The following is a 21,303-nucleotide window of genomic DNA, read 5'->3' as shown; positions in this document are numbered from 1 at the left end:
GGGACACCCAAGCAGCTTTACTGAGAATATTTCTAGCATTGCTTCTACTGAGTAGTGACCTCTCTCTCAACACTCACTCGCTTGTGGTTTTCCAGCTCCCTCCTGAAATTGTCCCTTTCTGCCAAGAGGTCAGGAGGCTAACTCTAAAACTGCTGCTGATAAACTCGGATGGCCTACATTTTATCTGGGAAAGGCACATAGCGGAGGTCACTGCATACCCAAGTGTACTCTAGCTCTAAAATAGTGCTTAATATTCCAAGCTGTCCAAGTGAAGTTGATGTCACATGCCCACACCCAAGGCAGAGGGATTGACAGTCGAGACTCAAGGCAGTGCACCTGAATGACAAACTCCTAGGAGCAGGTGAGGCTAGAGAAATATGGCGGTGAGTGTAAAGGGTGACTGAGCAGAGGTGCCCTGTGGCATAGGCTCACACTGGCTCTTTCTGAAGTCTTTATCTCATTCCAGTAAAAAATGCTGGGCCTGTTGGCACTTGCTTATTATAATATGAAAGCCAGAGGCCAAGACAGGAGAGTCCCAGAGGGATTGCTGGCCATGCAGCCTAGCCCTGTCTGAAAGCTCCAGGCCAAGGAGAGACCCTATCTTGAAAAACAACATACGTGGCTCCTGAAGAATATGCCTCCACATGCACCTGCACACACACACACACACACACACACACACACACACACACACACACACTCACACACACACACCTTTCAATTTTAATGATGGTACCAAAAATGTGGAATACGTCTGCTCCTTCTTGTGACACCTTTTTGAAATAGAATGCATGCTGAGGGTTACTTTATTGCCATGAATATATTCACACTGGACCACCAGTCTCCTCTTTGAAGCCTCATTGCCCAATTTCTTTCTAATGCTGAACCTGCTGTCATCCCCGTGCCCTAAAAACCCAGTCAGCCGGGCGTTGGTGGTGCACTCCTTTAATCCCAGCACTCAGGAGGCAGAGGCAGGCAGATCTCTGTGAGTTCGAGGCCAGCCTGGTCTCCAGAGCGAGTGCCAGGATAGGCTCCAAAGCTACACAGAGAAACCCTGTCTTGAAAAACCAAACCCCCCCAAAAAAGAAGGAAACAAACAAACAAACAACAAAAAACCCAGTCTGTCATTGTCTTGGTGCTGGCCTAGAGTCTTGTCTCCAGATGTGTCTCCTGGTATTGGCTCTGTCCTCCCTAGGACTGTGCCATGTGACCCTGAAGGGACCAGCCCCTCATTTCGGCAGCCATGACAGTAACACATGCTCGCTATGACCTTGCCTTAGTCACTAGAGGTTAGGTGCCTGCCTCCTGGCAAGGAACCAATCAGAAGTTAGCTGGTGGTGCTATGCTTTACAACTCTGGGTGTACTTTACGGACAAGCGCACAGCAATGACGCACAGAGCATAGCAACCCTGGGAGGGCCTATGGGCCATAACAACCAATTGGCCAATCAACACAGGGCAAGCCCTCCAAGCCTGGAGGCACACCAATCCTGAGCCTGTGCGTACCCCTAGACACTCCCCTTATGCTGCCCTACAAGATCTCTATGCAGCCGGTTCGAGCTGTCTTTGCTAGCCATCCGCCATGGCGGGTGAGTGAAAGACTCAAGCTAACATGGGGTTAGCTCATTAAAAAAAACAATAAAGCCTCATGCAGTTTGCAGCAAGCTCTCAAATCTGCCTGATGATTGGGGTGACTGAGGTCGTGGCCTGGGACCCCGGATTCCTGAGTTTTCCGGGGGTCTAACAACCCCATGATACTTCAGTTTAGCTTTAAATTTAAACCTTGTGGATTAGTTGCTTTTCCTGCTACTGTGATGAAAGTAACTTAAGGGAGAAAGGGTTTATTTGGGGTCAAAGTTCAAAGGTATAATCCATCATGGCAGAGGAGTCATTCTGGCAGGAACCTAGGCAGCTGCTCACACTGTGTTCCCAGCCAGGAAGCAGAGAACACCCAGTGCTCTTATTCAGTTTACCCTCTCCTTTCTGTACATTCTAGGACCTACGCCCGGGGCCTGGGGCTGCCCACTTTAGGGTGGGTATTAGCACCTCACGAAACCTAATCAAGGTGATTCCTCAGGGGATGCCCAGAGGCTAACCTAGTGTAAGTGATCACTCACAGGTGTGATGGGGGCTTGTCTCCTAGGTGGGTTCAGATCCTGGTAAATTGACAGCCACTCTAGCCATCACACCATGTGTCCCTGCTCAGATAAATCCCTCAGCTGGATCCAGGACTAAGTAAATGTTTGGGATTAAAATGAGTTGAATCTGCTGTGGCTTTCAAAATGCCATGTTCAAGTTTAGAGTGAAAGCTTAACTCTGTGTACTCAAAAAAACGTTATGGGTGTTATAGTGAACTAAATCCAGAGTCTTGGGGCAAAGTTCAGCCTCCACCAAACTGCCCGTTTGTCTACTGAGGCCAACAGGGAATGGAGCCCCAGTGAGGGGTCAGTAGTCATCAGGGCTGAAGTCGAAAAAGTATTCATGACATGGGATTACAGCAGAACCCTTCCTCATCATCTGGTTCATATGGTAGTTTTAATCAGTTTCCAAAAGTCAAAGTCCACCTTGAACAACTTACAAACTGAAAGGTCATCCACAGACTGTATGGGGTGTGTGCTGTGTCCTGAGGAAGGTCATCACAGGCTGTAGGGGGTGTGTGCTGTGTCCTGAGACCTTCTGAAGGGACCAGCTCCCCATTTCGGCAGCCATAACAGCGGGACACGTGCTTTTCTAACCTTGCCTTGGTCACTAAGAGGTCAGATGCCTGCCTCGTGGCAAGGAACCAATCAGAAGTTAGCTGGTGGTGCTATGCTTTACGGCTCTGGGTGTGCTTTACGGACAAGCACACAGCAATGACACACAGAGCATAGCAACCACCCTGGGAGGGCCTATGGGCCATAACAACCAGTTGACCAATCAACACAGGGTAAACCCTCCAAGCCTGGAGGCACAGCAATCCTGGGCCTGTGCATACCCCTAGACACTCCCCTTATGCTGCCCTATCAGATCTGTACGCAGCCACTTTGAACTTGTCTTTGCTAGCCATGCGCCATGGCGGGTGGATCAAAGACCCAAGCTAACATGGGGTTAGCTTGTTAAGCTACAATAAAGCCTCATGCAGTTTGCATCAAGCTTTCGACTTTGCCTGGTGATTGGGATGGCTGCAGTCCTGGGCTAAGATCCTGGAAGCCTGAGCTTTCCGAAGGTCTTACACTTCCTCCTAGGAACTGAGTTACCAGAGACCTGACTGTCGTCACCCACCCTCCTTCCCAAGCCTAACCACCAGGTTTTCACCTTTTATTTGTTTAAGTATTCTTTAAAACAACTAGAATTCCTCATGATCACTTTGACCAGGATATTGTTTTAAAAATGGCTCCGTGAAATGTGAAACTTCAAAGACATCATAGAAAAGGAACCCAGTTCCTTTACTGGGTGAGATATTGAGCTATAGAGTTGTTTGTCAGCTAGCAACTAAATTAAAAGCATGAAACAATAATAGCAATTTAAAATGTTCTGAGGAACATTTTGTCATGAAAAATATCATTTCTGATGCATCATTGTTTTCCTTTGTGTTTGGTCAATAGCTGTTATTTGCAACAAGATAGAACTTGTCTATCATCTGTGAAAAATTAAAACATTGCTAAAATAAAGTTCTCAAAGTCGAGGAACATTTTGAATACTGTTTTCCTGATCCATTTCTCATTCTCAACCAGGGTTCAGAAGTAATGACAGGGAATGTGAGAGACGGCACATACTTCCGGCTGTACATTAACAGGTATAAATTGGTGGAGTCCATCACATGCCTTTCAAAGGAGCCTTTCCCAGTCTCCAACTACATCCGCTTGTTTGGGCAGCATGAGCAAGCCCTCAACAACCTGTGTACTCGTTATTATGAAAATCTGATTCCAGATCTCTACAGGTAAGTTGGACATTGCCTTTCACTGTGGATGCATATGGTTACATGTGGTGTTTCATGCCAGAGGGATATGTGTCATGATGCACCAGAGAGTGGAATAGGAATCACTGAGAGAGGCTGAAGCTGCTGACATGGCTTTGTCACAGAATAATGGATATCAGCCATTGGCTGGAGAGCAAAGGTTCACATGAGAAAGTATATGAACTTGGATATGTCCACACTGGGCCTGGATCTGGACCTCAGAGGCAACAATACATGAAGTTGATGTCATGAAAGTATGAGGTGACATGATACTCCAGTCCCTTTCCAAATGGGGCTTCTAAGAGCAGCAGTCTGAACCTAAAAGAAAGGTTGAAGGTCAGGATGTAGAAAACCTGGTCCCATTAGGAATTCTGTAACCACTGGACAGGCTGCTTACTATCCTAGCCTTTTTCCTTCCATCAATTGGATGACTGTTTATCAGGAAGATCAGTAAGAAAGCTTCTGCTCCGGCAATCCACGCTGTAGTCTTTTTCAGCTCTTTTACAAGTTTACACAGTTACAAGGTTACATAGCTCTTTTACACAGTTACACTGATACCTAAACTATACAAAAAAAAAAAAACAAAGAAAGAAAATTACAGACCAATATCCCTTATGAACATAGATGCAAAAATTCTCAATAAAATACTTATAAACTGAATCCAAAAACACATCAAAAAGATCATCCACCATGATCAATTAGGGTTCATCCAAGAGATGCAGAGATGATTCAACATACGTAAACTGAGAAATGTAATCCACCACAGAAATGGACTGGAAGACAAAAACCACATGATTCTTTCATTAAATGCAGAAAAGGCCTCTGACAAAATCCAGCACCCCTTCATGATAAAAGTCCTGAAGAGATTAGGGATACAAGGATCATACTTAAACATAACAAAGGTGATTTACCACAAGGCCACAGCCAACATCAACCTAAATGGAGAGAAATTCAAGGCATTCACACTAAAATTAGTATCAAGATAAGAATGTTCACTCTCTCCATACCTATTTCATATGGTACTTGAAATTTTAGATAGAGCAATAAGGCAACTGAAGGAGATCAAAATTGGAAAAGAAGAAGTCAAATTATCTTTATTTGCAGATGATAAGATTGAATATAGAAATGACCATAAAAAACTCCACCAAGAAAATTCTGCCGCTGATAAACACTTTTAGCAAAGTAGCAGAATATAAAATTAACATGCAAAATCAGTAGCCTTCCAATATACAAATGACAGAGTGAGACAGAAGTCAGGGAAACAATATTTTTCACAGTAGCATATATATATATATATATATATATATATATATATATATATATATATATCCAAGCAAGTGAAAGACTTACAGAATTAAAACTTTATAGCAAGTTTTATTGTAGACATGTCAAGTTCCATGAAAAGAAACCCACTGGACTTGATGGAAAATGCATCAACTCTTAGATCAGTTTGGTGAAAATTGTCATCTTTGATATTGGCCCCAATATCAGAGCACAGTAGTATAAGTCTCAAATTATTCAGATTGCCTTGAGGAAGGCATGCCTTTTTATAGCAGAAAGCCACTTCTGAATGCAGCTGCTACTTAGCTGGACGAGGAGAACTTTTCTTCTCTCTGTAAAACAAGATGGTGTCAGATCCAATACCTAACACAGTCTATAAAACAAGATTTGAGTGTCCTTGATACCCATAGGGTGACTGCCCATATCATAATCCTTCCATCCTAAAAGTTTTAAATTATATAATGTGTCATGCAAGCAAAACAAGGTATGTGAGGCATTCATGCATGCTTGAAATGAAAATACTACTGGAAACCCATGCGTCTACTACATACATTAAGGAATAATTCTTGACCACAAGGCGTTGGAAGCCCCTCTCTGGCCATACCAAGATTATCATTTGGAAGACAGCCACCATTTTGAAGTTAGGGTTAGTCATTTATTTTTGTTTCCTGTGAAACTTTTCGATATAAGAACAAATACAGTCTTTGTCAGAAGTTCTCAACTTTTCTCTTAAAATGAGAAAGTACATAAGCAAATGAACACATCATGGCCTAAGGAAGCATCATATTCCAAAGTAGGCACTGGCTGGATTTGATCCAAAGGTTGTGGTTTACCAACTGTTATTTCATATATGTATGCATTCTGTGTGTGTATCTGTGTGTGTGTATATATATATTTAATACATATATAATCTATATAATGTTTATATATAAATGACTTCCTAAATAATATTAATTTGTTTTGCCTCCTTTTGAGTTGAAGCTATGGTTTGCTACAGAAAGTCAATGTTCTGTTTATTCTGTGTGAGAGAAGTGTCTAAACTCATGGACATAACTGTAGCTCATTTGTTTTCCTGGCGCTGTAGTTTTCTATTGTTTAACTGTGTTGCTATTCATTCATGGATTTTTCCTTCTGGTTGTTGTCTTAAGTTCTTTGTGCTGCTACAAACAATTCTGTGGCCAGTGAGAACATAACTTCATGTATAGAATCTCTCTAAGAGTGTCACAGCCCTGTAAATTCGTAGTCTTGGCAGCCTGTACTTAAACTTTCCCAAAATAGTCATGTCTGTCTACACAACCTTTCATTGAGAGTTCCTGTTTGTCCATCATACATTGGTTATATTCAGACTTCAAAATTAGACCAGTTTGATCATATACAAATGTATCTTCTGGACTTTCTTTATCCTTCTCTGATGACTGATGCAGCTAAGTGCCTTTTTAGTTGTTGATAGTACATTTATGATAGTACTTTGTGACCATATGGGTCCTCCTCTTCTTCTTAAAAATGCCCCAGAGGGCTGATATACTCTGGATGCAAACTTGTGTTGGTCACTTATTTTGAATGTTTCTTTTACTGCTTTGAAACCACTCTTTTCTACATAGGGGCATTTAATATGTATTCATAATTTAATGCAATCTCTTAATACCTTCTTCAAGGATCTCTTCCATATTTTTGTTTTTACTCTTCCAAAAGTTTTATAATAAACCCATCGTGTTCCATGAAAATATCCATAGGATTTGATGGACAGTGCATTAAATCATTGCTTAATTAGGCAAGGATTGACCTTTTTGATACTGATTATAAGGTAAGTATCAATTTACTTAGACCATCTTCCATGGCTTAATAAAATTTTATAATTCTCTTCATAAATGACTTGCCCACTTTTGTCTGACATCATCCCATGGTAATACATATATTTGGTTTTTCAAGACAGGGTTTCTCTGTGTAGCTTTGGAGCCTATCCTGGCACTCCCTCTGGAGACCAGGCTGGCCTCAAACTCACAGAGATCAGCCTGCTCCTCTATTTCCTCTCCTCTACTCCTCTTCTCTTGCTCTTATTGTGGCAGCTCCCTCTCCCCTACCCTCATGCTCCCAATTAGCTCAGGAGTTCATGCCATTTCCCATTCCTGGGATCCATTTATCCCTTAGAGTCCTTCATGTTTCCTAGTTTCTTTGGTGAAGAGGATTATAGGCTGGTAATCCTTTGCTCTATGTCTAAAATTCATATATGAGTGAGTACATACCATGTTTGTCTTTTTATGACTGAGTTACCTCACTCAGGATGGTTTCTTCTAGTTCCATCCATTTGCTTGCGAATTTCAAGATTCCATTGCTTTTTTCTGCTGAGTAGTACTCCATTCTATAAATGTACTACATTTTCTCTATCCATTCTTTAGTTGAGGGGCATCTAGGTTGCTTCCAGGTTCTGGCTATTACAAACAATGCTGCTATGAACATGGTTGAACATATGTCCTTGTTGTATGAACATGTACTATTTGGGTATATACCCAAGAGAGGAATGGCTGGATCTTGAGGTAGACTGATTCCCATTTTTGAGCAACCACCACACTGATTTCCAGAGTGGTCTTACAAGTTCGCACTCCCACCAGCAATGGAGGAGTGTTCCTTTTCCTCCACATCCTCTCCGGCATAGATTGTCATTGGTATTTTTGATTTTAGCCATTCTGATAGGTGTGAGGTGGTATCTCAAGAGTTGTTTTGAGTTGCATTTCTCTGATGGCCAAGGATTTTGAGCACTTTCTTAAGTGTCTTTCAGCCATTTCAGATTCCTCTGTTGAAAATTCTCTATTTAGTTCTGCACCCCACTTTTTAATTTCTTTGTTTGGTATTTTGGTGGCTAGCTTCTTGAGCTCCTTATATATTTTAGAAATCAGCCCTTGTCAGAGGTGGGATCGGTGAAGATCTTTTTCCATTCTGTGGGTGGTTGTTTTGTCTTACTGACTGTGTCCTTTGCCTTGCAGAAGCTTCTCAGTTTCAGGAGGTCCCATTTATTAATTGTAGATCTCAATGTCTGTGCTACGGGCATAATGTTCAGGAAGTGGTCTCCTGTGCCAATTCATTCAAGGGTATCTCCCACTTTCTCTTCTAGAAGATTCAGTGTGGCTGGATTTATGGTGAGATCTTTGCTCCATTTGCACTTAAGTTTTGTGCATGGTGACAGGTATGGATCTATCTGCAATCTTCTGCATGTCCGAATCCAATTATGCCAGCACAATTTGTTGAAGATGCTATCTTTCTTCCATTGTATAGATTTAGCACCTTGGTCAAAAATAAGGTGTTCGTAGGTGCGTGGGTTAATATCAGGGTTTTCAATTCGATTCCATTGGTCTATCTATCTATTTTTGTGCCAATACCAAGCTGTTTAGAACTATGGCTCTATAATAGAGCTTGAAGTCAGGGATAGTGATGCCTCCAGAAGATCCTTTATTGTAAAGAGTTGTTTTGGCTATCCTGGGTTTTTTTTTAATTTTTCCATATAAAGTTGAGTATTGTTCTTTCAATGTCTGTGAAAAACTGTGTTGGGATTTTGATGGGAATTTCATTGAATCTGTAGACTGCTTTTGGCAGGATTGCCATTTTTACTATGTTAATTCTACCTATCCAAGAGCATGGGAGATCTTTCCATTTTCTGGTATCTTCTCTAACTTCTTTCTCAATGGATTTATCATCTGTACATAGTAGGGCTACTGATTTTTTTGAATTAATTTGTATCCTGCTACCTTGCTGAAGGTGTTTAACAGTTATAGGAGTTCCCTGGTAGAGTTTTTCGGGTCACTAATGTAGACTGTCATGTCATCTGGGAATAGTGAAAGTTTGACTTCATCCTTTCCAATTTGTATCCCTTTGATCCCCTTTTCTTGTCTTATTGCTCTAGCTAGAACTTCAAGTACAATATTGAAGAGATATGGAGAGAGTGGACAGCCTTGTCTTGTTCCTGATTTTAGAGGAAACGCTTTGAGTTTCTCTCCATTTAGTTTGATGATGGCTATTGGTTTGATGTATATTGCGTTTATCATGTTTAGATATGTTCCTGTTATTCCTGTTTTCTCCAAGATCTTTATCATGAAGAGATGTTGGATTTTGTCAAAGGCTTTTTCAACGTCTAGTGAGATGATCATGTGGTTTTTCTTTTTCAGTTTGTTTATATGGTGGATTATATTGACGTATTTTCGTATGTTGAACCATCCTTGCATCCCTGGGATGAAGCCTACTTGATCATGGTGGATGATTTTTCTGATATGTTCTTGGATTCAATTCGCCAATATTTTATTGAGTATTTTAGCATCGATGTTCATGAGGGATATTGGTCTGTAGTTTTCTTTTTTAGTCATATCTTTGTGTGGCTTGAGTATCAAAGTGATTGTAGCCTCGAAGAAAGAGTTTGGCAATATCCCATCTGCTTCTATTGTGTGGAACAATTTGAGGAGTACTGGTACTAGCTCTTGTTTGAATTTATGGTAGAATTCTGCAGTGAAGCCATCTGGCCCTGGGCTTTTTTTGGTTGGGAGGCTTTTGATGACTGCTTCTATTTCATTAGGGGTTATAGGTCGATTTAAACTGTTTATCTGATCTTGGTTTAATTTTGGTAAGTGATAACTATCCAGAAAACTGTCCATTTCCTTTAGATTTTCATATTTTGTGGAGTACAGGTTTTCAAAGTATGACATGAAGATTCTCTGGATTTCCTCAGTGTCTGTTGTTATATCCCCCTTTTCATTTCTGATTTTGTTAATTAGCATGCTCTCTCTCTGCCTTTTGGTTAGTTTGGCTAGAGGTTTGTCTATCTTGTTGATCTTCTCAAAGAACCAACTCTTTGTTTCATTGATTCTTTGTACTGTTTTCCTAGTTTCTACTTTATTGATTTCGGCCCTCAGGTTGATTATTTCCTGGCATCTACTCCTCCTTGGTGAGTTTGCTCCTTTTTGCTCTAAAGCTTTCAGTTGTTCTGTCAATTCTCTAGTGTGACTTTTCTCCAGTTTCTTCATGTGGGCACTTAGTGCTATGAACTTTCCTCTTAGCCCTGCTTTCAGAGTGTCCCATAGGTTTGGGTATGTTGTGTCTACATTCTCATTAAATTCTAGGAAGTCTTTAATTTCTTTTTTTATTTCTTCCTCAACCCAGGAATGGTGCAATTGGGTGTTATTCATTTTCCACGAATATGTAGGTTTTCTGCAATTCGTATTGCTGTTGAATTCTAGCTTTAATGCATGGTGATCTGATAAGATACAGGGGGTTATTTCAATTCTTTTGTAACTGTGGAGGTTTGCTTTGCTGCCAACTATGTGGTCAATCTTAGAGAAGGTTCCATGTGGCACTGAGAAGAAGGTATATTCTTTTGTGTTTGGATGGAATGTTCTATAGATATCTGTTAAACCCATTTGGGTCATAACTTCTGTCAGATCCTTTGTTTCTTTGTTAAGTTTATGTCTGGGGCTCCTGTCTAGTGGTGTAAGGGGGGTGTTGAAGTCTCCTACTATAAGTGTGTGTGGTTTTATGTGTGGTTTGAGCTTTAGTAATGTTTCTTTTACAAATGTGGGTGCCTTCATATTTGGGGCATAGATGTTCAGGATTGAGACTTCATCTTGATGGACTTTTCCTGTGATGAGTATGAAATGCCCTTCTTCTTCTCTTTTGATTGATTTTAGCTTGAAGTCTAATTTGTTAGATATTAGGATTGCTACACCAGCTTGTTTCTTGGGCCCATTTGATTGGAAAATCTTTTCCCATCCTTTTACTCTGAGGTAACGCCTGTCTTTGAAGTTGAGGTGTGTTTCTTGTAAATAGCAGAAGGGTGGATTCTGTCTTCATATCCATTCTGTTAGTCTATATCTTTTTATGGGTAAGTTAAGACCATTGACATTTAGGGATATTAATGTCCATTGTTTGTTGGTTCTTGTTTGTTTTGGATTTATTGTTGGTGGTGTCATTGTGTGTGGATTTCACCCTCCTGTTTCTTTTTGTGTTTGGTAAAATAAGATTATCTATTGCCTGTGTTTTTGTGAGTGTAGTTATGTTCGTTGGGTTGGAGTTTTCCTTCCAGAACCTTCTGTAGTGCTGGATTTGTGGATATGTATTATTTAAATCTGTTTTTGTCATGGAATATCTTGTTTTCTCCATCTATAGTGATTGAAAGTTTTGCTGGGTACAGTAGTCTGGGTTGACATCCATGCTCCCTTAGTGCTTGTAGGGTATCTATCCAAGACCTTCTGGCTTTCAGAGTTTCCATTGAGAAATCGGGTGTGATTCTGATTGGTTTGCCTTTATATGTTACTTGGCGTTTTTCCTTTGCTGCTCTTAATATTTTCTCTTTATTCTGTAGATTTGGTGTATTGATTATTATGTTTGTGGGGAGGGACTTCTTTTTGTGGTCCAGTCTGTTTGGTGTTCTGTAAGCTTCTTGTACTTTCATAGGCATATCCTTCTGTAGGTTGGGGAAGTTTTCTTCTATGATTTTGTTGAATATGTTTTCTGTTCCTTTGAGCAGTGTTTCTTCACCTTCTTCTATACCTATTATTCTTAGGTTTGGTCTTTTCATGGTGTCCCATATTTCCTGGATATTTTGTGTTAGGGATTTGTTGGACTGAGGTTTTCTTTGGTTGATGAATGTATATCCTCTAGCGAGTCTTCAGTAGCTGAGATTCTCTCTTCCATCTCTTGAATTCTATTAGTTATACTCACATCTTTAGTTCCTGATCATTTATCCAGCCTTTTCATTTCCAGCATCCCCTCATTCTGTGTTTTCTTTATTGTGTCTATTTCAGCTTTCATGCTTTGAACTGTTTCAAGAGCTTCCTTCACTTGTTTGTTTGTTTTTCTTGGGTTTCTTTAGATTCTTTAAGAGATTTGTTTATTTCTTGAATTTTTTGGTTTGTCTTTTCCTCCATTTCGTGTAATTTTTTGCTTGCTTTTTCTTCTATTTCTTTAAGGGATTTTCTTGTTTTCTCTTTAAAGGTCTCTATCATCTTGCTGAGATAATTTTTGAGGTCCATCTCTTCTTCATGCTCTGTGTTGGACTTTTCAGATCTTGCTGGAGTGGAGTCCCTAGATTCTGGTGGTGTCATATTGGTCTTTCTGTTGTTGAGTGAGTTCTTATTCTGTCTTCTTCCCATATCTTCTTCCAGTAGGTGCAAGTGGGGTCTCTCTATCTCCTGTGACCCAGTGGTGTGTGTGGGCCAGGAACTCAATGTCCACAGCTCTGGATGTTCTTGCCTGTCCTGGTAGTCTCCTCACTCTGAAGGAGTTAGGCCTCTGTAGGGGTCAGGTCGGCAGGACGGGAAGGAAGAGTGGGATGTTTCCAGACTCAGGGAGTTCCTCCTGCCTGGGCAGTTCTACTCCAAGCGGGTGCAGGACCAGAGAGATCGGGGTGAATAGGGCTTTGGATGGGAGTTGGGTAAGAGCAGAGGGTTGCTCACCTTGTTCTGGATTAGGTCGGTGAAAGGGAAGGAAGAGTGGGGTGTTTCCAGATTCAGGGAGCTCCTCCCTGCCTGAGCATGTCTATCCCAGGCAGGTGCAGGCCCAGGTGAACGGGACTCATTATGGATCAGGTTGGCAGAAAGGGCGGCCTAGGCATTTTTAATTGAAAAAACTTTGTATTGCTCCTTCAATCTTTTTGCTTGCTTACATTATTTAAATTGTTTTGTTTTGTTTTTTGTTTTTCGAGACAGGGTTTCTCTGTGTAGCTTTGGAGCCTATCCTGGCACTCTCTCTGGAGACCAGGCTGGCCTCGAACTCACAGAGCTCCACCTGCCTCTGCCTCCTGAGTGCTGGGATTGAAGGCATGCGCCACCAACGCTTGTCACATTATTTAAATTTTGGTAGGCATGGTGGTTTGAAAGAAAATGACCCCCAAAGGGAGTATAAGTGTAACTGTTAGGAGGTGTGGCCTTGTTGGAGTAGGTATGGTCTTGTTGGAGGAAGTATGTCACTGTGGAGGCAGGTATTGAAGTCTCATATATGATCAAGATACTGTCCAGTGTCTCAGTTTACTTCCTGTTGCCTGCAAGATGAAGAATTCTCAGCTATCTCTCCATCACTATGTCTGTCTGCACACCACTGTGTCCTGCCATGATAATAATGAACTAAACATCTGAAAATGTAAGCCACCCAATTAAATGTTTGTAAAAGTTGTCATGGTCATGGTGTCTCTTCACAGCAATAGAAACCTAGCTAAGACAGTAGGTCATATGTATTTAGAACTTTATTCATTTTTTAAATATTTTTCCAGTTTAATAGAATATAAGTTTAAAGGTATAGGCTAATGATTTTCTGAATTTTATTTTTTTATGTTGTAAAGTTTAGGGAGCAGAGACTGCCCTGAGTGAAGTACTGAGTCAATGTGTGTTGCTGACATAGGCCCATGGAGCTACAGTAAAGCCTTCTCCCCAGGGGTGAGACTCAAAGGGAAATGACAAAGCTCTTTCTGCTAGTTCAAGTGTGAATGCTGATAGTGTGTACAAAAACAAAACAAAACAAAACCATAGTTTTCTCCCCACCATCTCCTTGATATTTATAATCTGAAGACTGCTCCCCTACAGAACCTGCTCCTACTGAGATTAGCTGAATTTACCTCTTTGAATCAGCTGTCCACCATAAACCCTGCCTCCTTCTTTATCTGTATACAGTAACCTGCTTTAGCTATCCGCCATAAACCCTGACTCCTTGTTTACCTGTAAGCAGTAGCCCCACCTACCTTCCTGTTCAGTTCTGCATAGTAAATACACGGAGCTCTGGGGTGCTGAGGTTTCTCCATCAGAGAGCCCGGTCCACCCAACCCCCTTTCCTGTGTATCTTATTTTCATTTTTCTTCATTTCCTCGATGTCCGCATGTAATGGACATAGCAGTGAAGTCTCATTTTTCAGTTCTAATTTGTTAACTTGGGTCTTCCCTCTTTTGGCTAATTTTGGCTATGACTTTGTCAGTCTTGTTTATCTTTTCAGATCACCAACTCTTTCCTTCATTGATTCTTCCTGCTTTTGTTGTTTCTAGTTCATTAATTTCTGACTTGATCATATTTATTTCCAACTGCTGATTTGGGGTTTAGCTTGTTCTTGTCTCTCCAGGGCCTAAGACACATTTTTATTTATCTGCAATCTCTCTGACTTTTTAGCATAAATACTTATAGCTATAAACTTCCCTGTTAGGATTGCTTGAATTGTATCCCAGGGTTTTTGTTATGTTGTGTTTTCTTTTTCTTTCTTTCTTTTTCCTTTTTTTCTTTTTTCTTTTTCTTTTTCTTTCTTTTCTTTTTTTTTTCCGAGACAGGGTTTCTCTGTATTGTCCTGGAACTCGCTCTGTAGACCAGACTGGCTTCGAACTCAATAGAAAGCTGCCTGCCTCTGCCTCCCCAGTGCTGGGATTAAAGGTGTGCGCCAACAACGCCCTCAATTCTAGGTATTTTAAAATTCCCTTCCTGATTTCTTTGATGACCTCATTCAGCATTTAGTGGTGCAGTGTCCAGTCTCTGTGAGTTAGTGTTTGTTCTGTAGCTTCTCTTGCTGTTGATTTCAACTTGTATCCCGTTGTGTTCAGGTGAAAGATGAGAAATTATTTGAATTTTCTTATTTTTTTAGATGTTTTGTGTCCTAGAACTTGAACTGTAGAGAGTTCCATGGGCTACTGAGGAAAGAAAGTATCCCATAGTGTCTGGACAGAATGCTCTGTAGATATCTGTTAGGTCACAAGGGCAATGACCTCATTTTATGTAGGTGTTTCTCATTATTAATTTTGTAGAATTCGCTGGGAGTGAAAACACAGGCATTTTAAAAATAAATTCATTTTCCTTTTAGTTCATCCATAGGAGAAACTGTCAGCCTGCTATACATAAAACATCTGTGTCACAGGGGAATCATCTTTTCAGTTTAAAACAAAACCTATTCAGTGGTAAATGAGATGCTAAGAATTTAATGCAGGGAGAAAAAAAAGAAATGTTTTCACATTTAGCCAAATGCAAAGCCCCAGCTGATTTGTTTCACCCTCAAACAGCACTGGTGAGTGTGAGGCCTCTAGTCAGGGCACAGCTGTCATCTGGTGATGGTAATAATTATAACAGTTAATTTGATTGGTTAAGAGTGAATGTTCAGGATGGCCAAATAAGAGTGGACAGTACTTGATAGCAGGCAATGCCGATTGACATCTGTCAGAAAAAGGCAGGGGGCAGGAAGACACTGGCCACGCGTGTGTCAGTGAGGCCCTGTGGGTCCTACCATGCCTTGGCAGGCATGTACCCATGCAGCTGCGGCCACATTCTTCTCAAGTGCCACAAAGTATTGCCAGGTCTTGGTGCTGATTCTTGGCCCAGCACTGTTCCCCCTGCCTCTTGTCAGACAGGCTGACTTGGCCCTTTCCAAGCAGGGCGAATGGCTCAGCTGATTTTGGCCAAGATATGATTACCAATTGTTTTCCTGACCTTGGCAGCACCAGCCATGCGTCTCATTCAAAGCCAGCTGTATTTCCTCTGTGTTCATCTGTCTAGCACACCGAGGACACCTTCCCCTGTGCTGGCAGGGCCAGCGATACCCACTGCTCTGTTTTTCCTGTAAGCCTCGGACCAAGAACGGCTCCTCTCCCACTTCAGAGCCGTCCTCAGGATCTTTGTGAGGCTGTCATGTCTCACATGTAGTGACTCACTTGGAGCCATGTGGGAACACGGGGTGGCAACTGAGCAGTCGTGATGCTCAGCCGACAGCTACCACAGGACCACAGCAGCAGAGGTTCTGCAGCCCAGGCTGGCTCAGCATCCGTCTGTGTTGTATTCTTGGTTTCTACCTCACAGCGCCAGTACAGACCACTGGTCCTGCAGAGGGAGAACTAATCCACCGCTGGTGGGTGTGTAAGAGAGAACTGTTTCACCCATTGGGTAAGAGAGTGAGAGAGAAAGAGACACAGGCAGAGAACTAATTCACCACTGGGACACCACTCCATGCCACCGGAGGGGCAGGTGTTTGATTGATTTACCACTTTGGCAAAATAATAGAGACTTAAAAAAAAATCATTTGTTCCTTTCTAAATCAACCACCATTGTAAAGGCACATAATAAATATGTCACTGAAATCTGCTCTCTTTCCTAATCTTCTCCCTGAAGGATTTGTTGTATAGCTGAGACCTCAGGTATGCACACATACATGCACACAGACACACAGACACAGACACACTCACAGGCACACAGGTGCACGCGCACACACACACACATACACACACACACACACACACACACACACACACACAAGTGTACACACAGCTACCCTCAAGCCTGCTGGTTTCTAAGTCCCTGGATGGCTTACAGTAAACAGGACCTTCTTCCTCACTGGGTCTGCTCCTCCTTCCCAGGACACTGGAGGTGACAGGGACCTGAAGGACAATGCTAGGTGGGAGGAGTGGGGAGAGAGAGGGCTGGCTGAGGCAGATTGCTGAGATGTGGCCTGTCACAGACTTTAACAAGGCATTCACATTTTTTTTTCTGCTTTCTTAACTCTATCTCATCTTCTTTTTAGCCTCACTTATGGACGACCCTGCAAAAGAAAGGTCATGCCTGCTGACTCCCCCGCCCCTTCGCCTTAATTAGCAGTCTGTGGCGTCCTTTGTCCTCTCAGCCTGAATAGGTCTTGCCCCAGCTTCATTGTAGGAGCCCATCAGATACTCATAGCCTTGATTAAATCACCTCCTTTCCCATCTTAACATCTCAGCTCTCAAAGCCGCCCCGAAGGCCTCTCCTCCCGTGAGCACCGTCACCCTCCTGCACGCTTCCCGAACACTCCACAGCCTACTTTTAGTGGGTAAGTGCTGCTGTGCACAATATTCTAAATGGAGCCTGAGCAGGCCCTCTAAAAGGCTGCCATTACCTTTTTGAACTGTCAGGCTCCAGAAGTTGTGCCCTTAGGAAAGCCACCTTGTGCTGTCTCTCTCTTTGCAACTGCAAAGTAGGATGCAACGGGCTCACTCAGTTCCCCAGTTATTTATTAGACCAAAATCAGAATGGTGCTCTCATGACTGTAAGCTTTCTTTCTTTCTTTCTTTCTTTCTTTCTTTCTTTCTTTCTTTCTTTCTTTCCTTCCTTCCTTCCTCTCTCTCTCTCTCTCTCAATAATAACAACAACAATAATTATGTTTTAAAAGAGGTGGGGCCCAATGGGAGGTCTTTGGGTCATGGCTGGGCATGCTCTCAAGGAGTGGGACCAAGGCTCCTTTTCGTCTCTTGCTTTCTGGCCACGAGGTGAACAGTCTTGCTAACCACAGATGCCCCTTCAGCATATCCATCCAGCCATGGACTGGAATGCTGTGATAATGATTTCATGAGATGTACCAGCTCAGTCCAATAGGCTACCAACAGACTAAGGAAAGGGTTCTCTCGAGTCCAGCTTGGTGAAGCAGCGAGCTCACTGCAGTTAACTTCCTTCAGCACTGCCACTCCCAGGCAACTACATAGAGCACTGGGAAGTGCCCTCCCAGCATAAATGGTGACTCTTGAAAGCTGGAACACTGGAGTCCCTACCCCAAGGCAAACTTTCACCTCCGGAATACTTCACAACCCACGGTCATATGCAAGGGCTTGAGGGCAAGAGAAAGCAGTGAGTGGGATGGGCTCTGGAAACCAATCCTGCTTCTACAAGGAAACGCCAACAACTTCATCACCATCACCGTGGACATGGCCATCGCTGCTGTTCAGTCTCTTTGATTGCTATGGCTGTGTGTACAGAGGATTCTGTCACAGGTCACCACAATCACTCAGCTTCAAGATGGCTAATGGTCTTGTCACACCTAGAGAGAGAAGTTAGACAATTCTCTAAAGCATGAGCCAGAGTAAGCCATCTCTCCTAAAACTTGGTCATCTCAGGTATTTTGCTAAATGATGGAGAGTTAACTGACACCCCTCACAAGCTTCCCTGTGGGACACTTTTCTGTGAACTTAAAGGGCCCCGCTTGCCTGCATCTCTCAGATAATGCCAGTTCTGTTGGACAACCTTGGGAACCCGCCCTCCCATGATCTGCCACAACCAAAACTCTGGTCTCTTGATTTTCATTCCCAGTTACTTAATTAATGTCTGTATCTCTGCCTTCATGGAAATCAATTTAGGGTTGGGTTTGCTGACAGCCTCTGCCTAGGACTTTCATCTCTAACCATCCCATATCTTTGATACAACAGGCAGGACCTTGCAACTGGTGAAACCCACATTTTTTTTTTTTTTTTTTTGTATTGCACATCCCCAGGATGACCAGCCTTTGTACTGGAGATAGAGTCCACCGTGGGGGGCCAAAGTCCATCTGATTCATGTCAGTTTTGTACTTACAGTGTTGTTCCAATTGAAAGTGGATTTTACTGTTGTTGTTTTGGTTTTTGAGTAACGTCACTTCTCCCCATCTTTGCACTGGGACATTTGTGAGGAGTTAGCCTTTCCTGGGGTGAAAGGGGAGGTTGTTTGGAGATATACTGGAATTACACGCGCAGCACACGTTCCGTCAGATATTCACACCAAATATTACAGTGTGAAAGAACAAACAGCCAATTCAGAGTGCAAGTTTGTGTCGAAGATCATCAGTTCTGCAGTGCTGCCTGAGCTCTGGTGCCTTTTGTCTCGTTAGTCATGAGAAGATCGTTTTCCTTGTCACTCTAACACTCATCAGAAAGGCTGGTGTACAGATTTTCCTCAGGTGAGGTATCAAAAAATCAAACAAATGTTCCTCCTCCTCTTTCATCTTCTCAGTACTGGGAACCAAACCTGGCTCCCTACAAGAGTAGTAAGTGTTCCTAACCATGAGCCATCCCTCCAGCCCCAGACATTTTATTTCACGTACTTCAATCTGTTGAATGTTAGTATGAATATTCTTTCATTTAACTGTAATGTTTCTGTTAATTCCTTGAAATTTTTGTACACGAATACATTGTATATTGATTCTAATGACCCCACCACCCCTGCCCACTAACTCCTGCCCCACCCACCATCACTCCTTTCTAACTTCAAGTCCTCTTTTTATTTCTTTTTCTCTTTCAAGATAATCTACAGAATGAGATTTGTGCTTTGCTTCTACTCAGTGGTATAGACCACCCACTGGATGGTGGGCAGTCAACCTTGGGATTCGCACACCTTGGCAATCACACCCGCGCAGAAAATTCCCTCTCTGTCTCTGTCTCTGTCTCTGTCTCTGTCTCTGTCTCTCTCTCTCTCTCTCTCTCTCTCTCTCTCTCTCTCTCTCTGTGTGTGTGTGTGTGTGTGTGTGTGTGTGTGTGTGTGTGTGTGTCCCTCTCTCTGTCAAAAGCCATCAACTGTCAACAGCTCCTCAGCTGGGGCTAGGACTCCATAGTGCCTCCCTGCTTCAGGCTGGGCTGTTGACTGGCTTGAGCTTGTGCAGACAATGGCAGCTGCTCTGAATTCCTGACTGCAGAGGACCTCCCTGTCATGTTCAGAAGACTCTGTTTTTCTCTGGTCCTCTTCATTGTCTGGCTCGTAGCATCCTTTCTGCCATCTCTTCTGTGACAGTCCCTGAACCTTGGAGGGGGTGGGGGGATATGATGTAGCTATCCCACTTACATTGAGAACTTTACAGGTGCATTCTCTGCTCCTTGAGGAGAGGTAGCCACACCTAGCACTGGACTTTCTTTGGAAACCTGTGGTTTCCGGGAGGAGGCCTCTGTGTAGGGTAATTCAATTAAACTTGTTTATATTACATATGTAATATATCACACACATATTATATGTGTGTGTGCTATTTGTACATATGTTGTATATATAATATATCTGTATTATATACAGATATAAGACATGTATATGTTACTATTTTATAGATCATAAAATAGATTTCCATGTAGCTTTTTCAAACATCTTTCATGTTTGTTATTCTCTGACCCACCCCCTCTTCCTACCCCTCTCTCCCTTCTTTCTTCCCCATTCTCTCTATGCCCCTTCATATCACATTTGTTGGACTATCCCCATTCTGTAAGGTCTTTTTCCTCTTCCCTGCCAGTGGTCCCTCTCTAGTTTTCTAGATTCAACAAGTATTCTAAGTTTATGTTTTCCAGAGGAGAGTACCATGAATAGATGAAAGAAATGCACATAATAAATAATGTCCAAGACTGATCACATTATCAGTGAGAACACAAGGAATTAGCAAGCAGATTCAGGAACAGTCAACATCAGCCCGAAAGGGTGGAGACTCAGGAACATTGGCAGGTGACTCCTCACATCATGTCCCTACCCTCCTTGTTTGACATAGATGTCCATAGATTTTCTACTGTCCTTTCCAAGCAGACATTGTTACATCTTAAACAAAATAATTTGCCTGCATTCTCTCTACTATAAAAGAAAACCTGTGCTTTTATTATTTAAAAGGAAATCTGTGTATTTAAGTCACATACTAATGCCTAGCAGAGACAATTTAGACAGCCCAGGGATGGCTCTGTACCCGGAAGACAATGCTGGCACGTGAACTGAACATGGGGTAAATCACAAAGTGTGAGACATAACTGACATGTGTGGCTGTTAGATTACATATGCCACATTATTAAAAAAAAAGAAATCAAACTTTCCACCAAGCTTTATAAAAACAAATTCCATAGAGCAAGGCCACTGTTGCTCCTTTTAAGTTGCCCATGGCTCCCTGCCCACAGTTGCCACCTGCCCCCATCACTGCCATGCTGCTCACTTATGTGCAGGTATCCTTCCATGGCTCTGGGTTCTGCATCAGCAGATTCAACTTACTGAATATTTGGTGTGGGTGGGGGAGGGGAGGTAATTGGATTTCCACTGAACATGTGCAAACATTCTCTAGGCAATATGGCATAACAACTATTCGCATAGATTCTGTACTGTTCTGAGCAAGTAATCTAGAGACAATCTGGAGTATGCAAGAGGATTGGACAGGGAGATGGCCTCGTAAGAATGAGGATCTGAGTTCATATTCCTAGAAGTGGACAAGGCAGCTGTGTCTGTAATCCCAGGGCCCAGGAAGTAGAGAAAGATAGGTTTTTGGAGCATGTTGGCTGGCCAGCCTAGTGGAATAGATGAGCCCTGGGTTCAATGAGAGACTGTCTCAAAATAAATAAATAAATAAAATAAAATCACAGGTGACTGAAGA

The 21,303-nt window shown here is 42.3% G+C and overlaps 1 protein-coding gene across 1 annotated transcript in view; it reads left to right on the top strand.

Annotated features, from left to right (window-relative positions):
- The window catches only part of Cfap61 (cilia and flagella associated protein 61), a 289,348-nt gene that overhangs the window by 225,811 nt on the left and 42,234 nt on the right, over positions 1-21,303 (top strand). The window contains exon 25 of the mRNA XM_027421600.2: positions 3,713-3,918. Coding sequence (XP_027277401.1) covers positions 3,713-3,918 — 206 coding nt within the window. The remainder of the gene's footprint in view (positions 1-3,712; positions 3,919-21,303) is intronic.

Source organism: Cricetulus griseus, chromosome 6 (genome assembly GCF_003668045.3).
Source record: "Cricetulus griseus strain 17A/GY chromosome 6, alternate assembly CriGri-PICRH-1.0, whole genome shotgun sequence".
NCBI lineage: Eukaryota > Metazoa > Chordata > Mammalia > Rodentia > Cricetidae > Cricetulus > Cricetulus griseus.
Note: the sequence above shows the minus strand (reverse complement) of the source record. Positions and strands in the feature narration are given on the sequence as shown.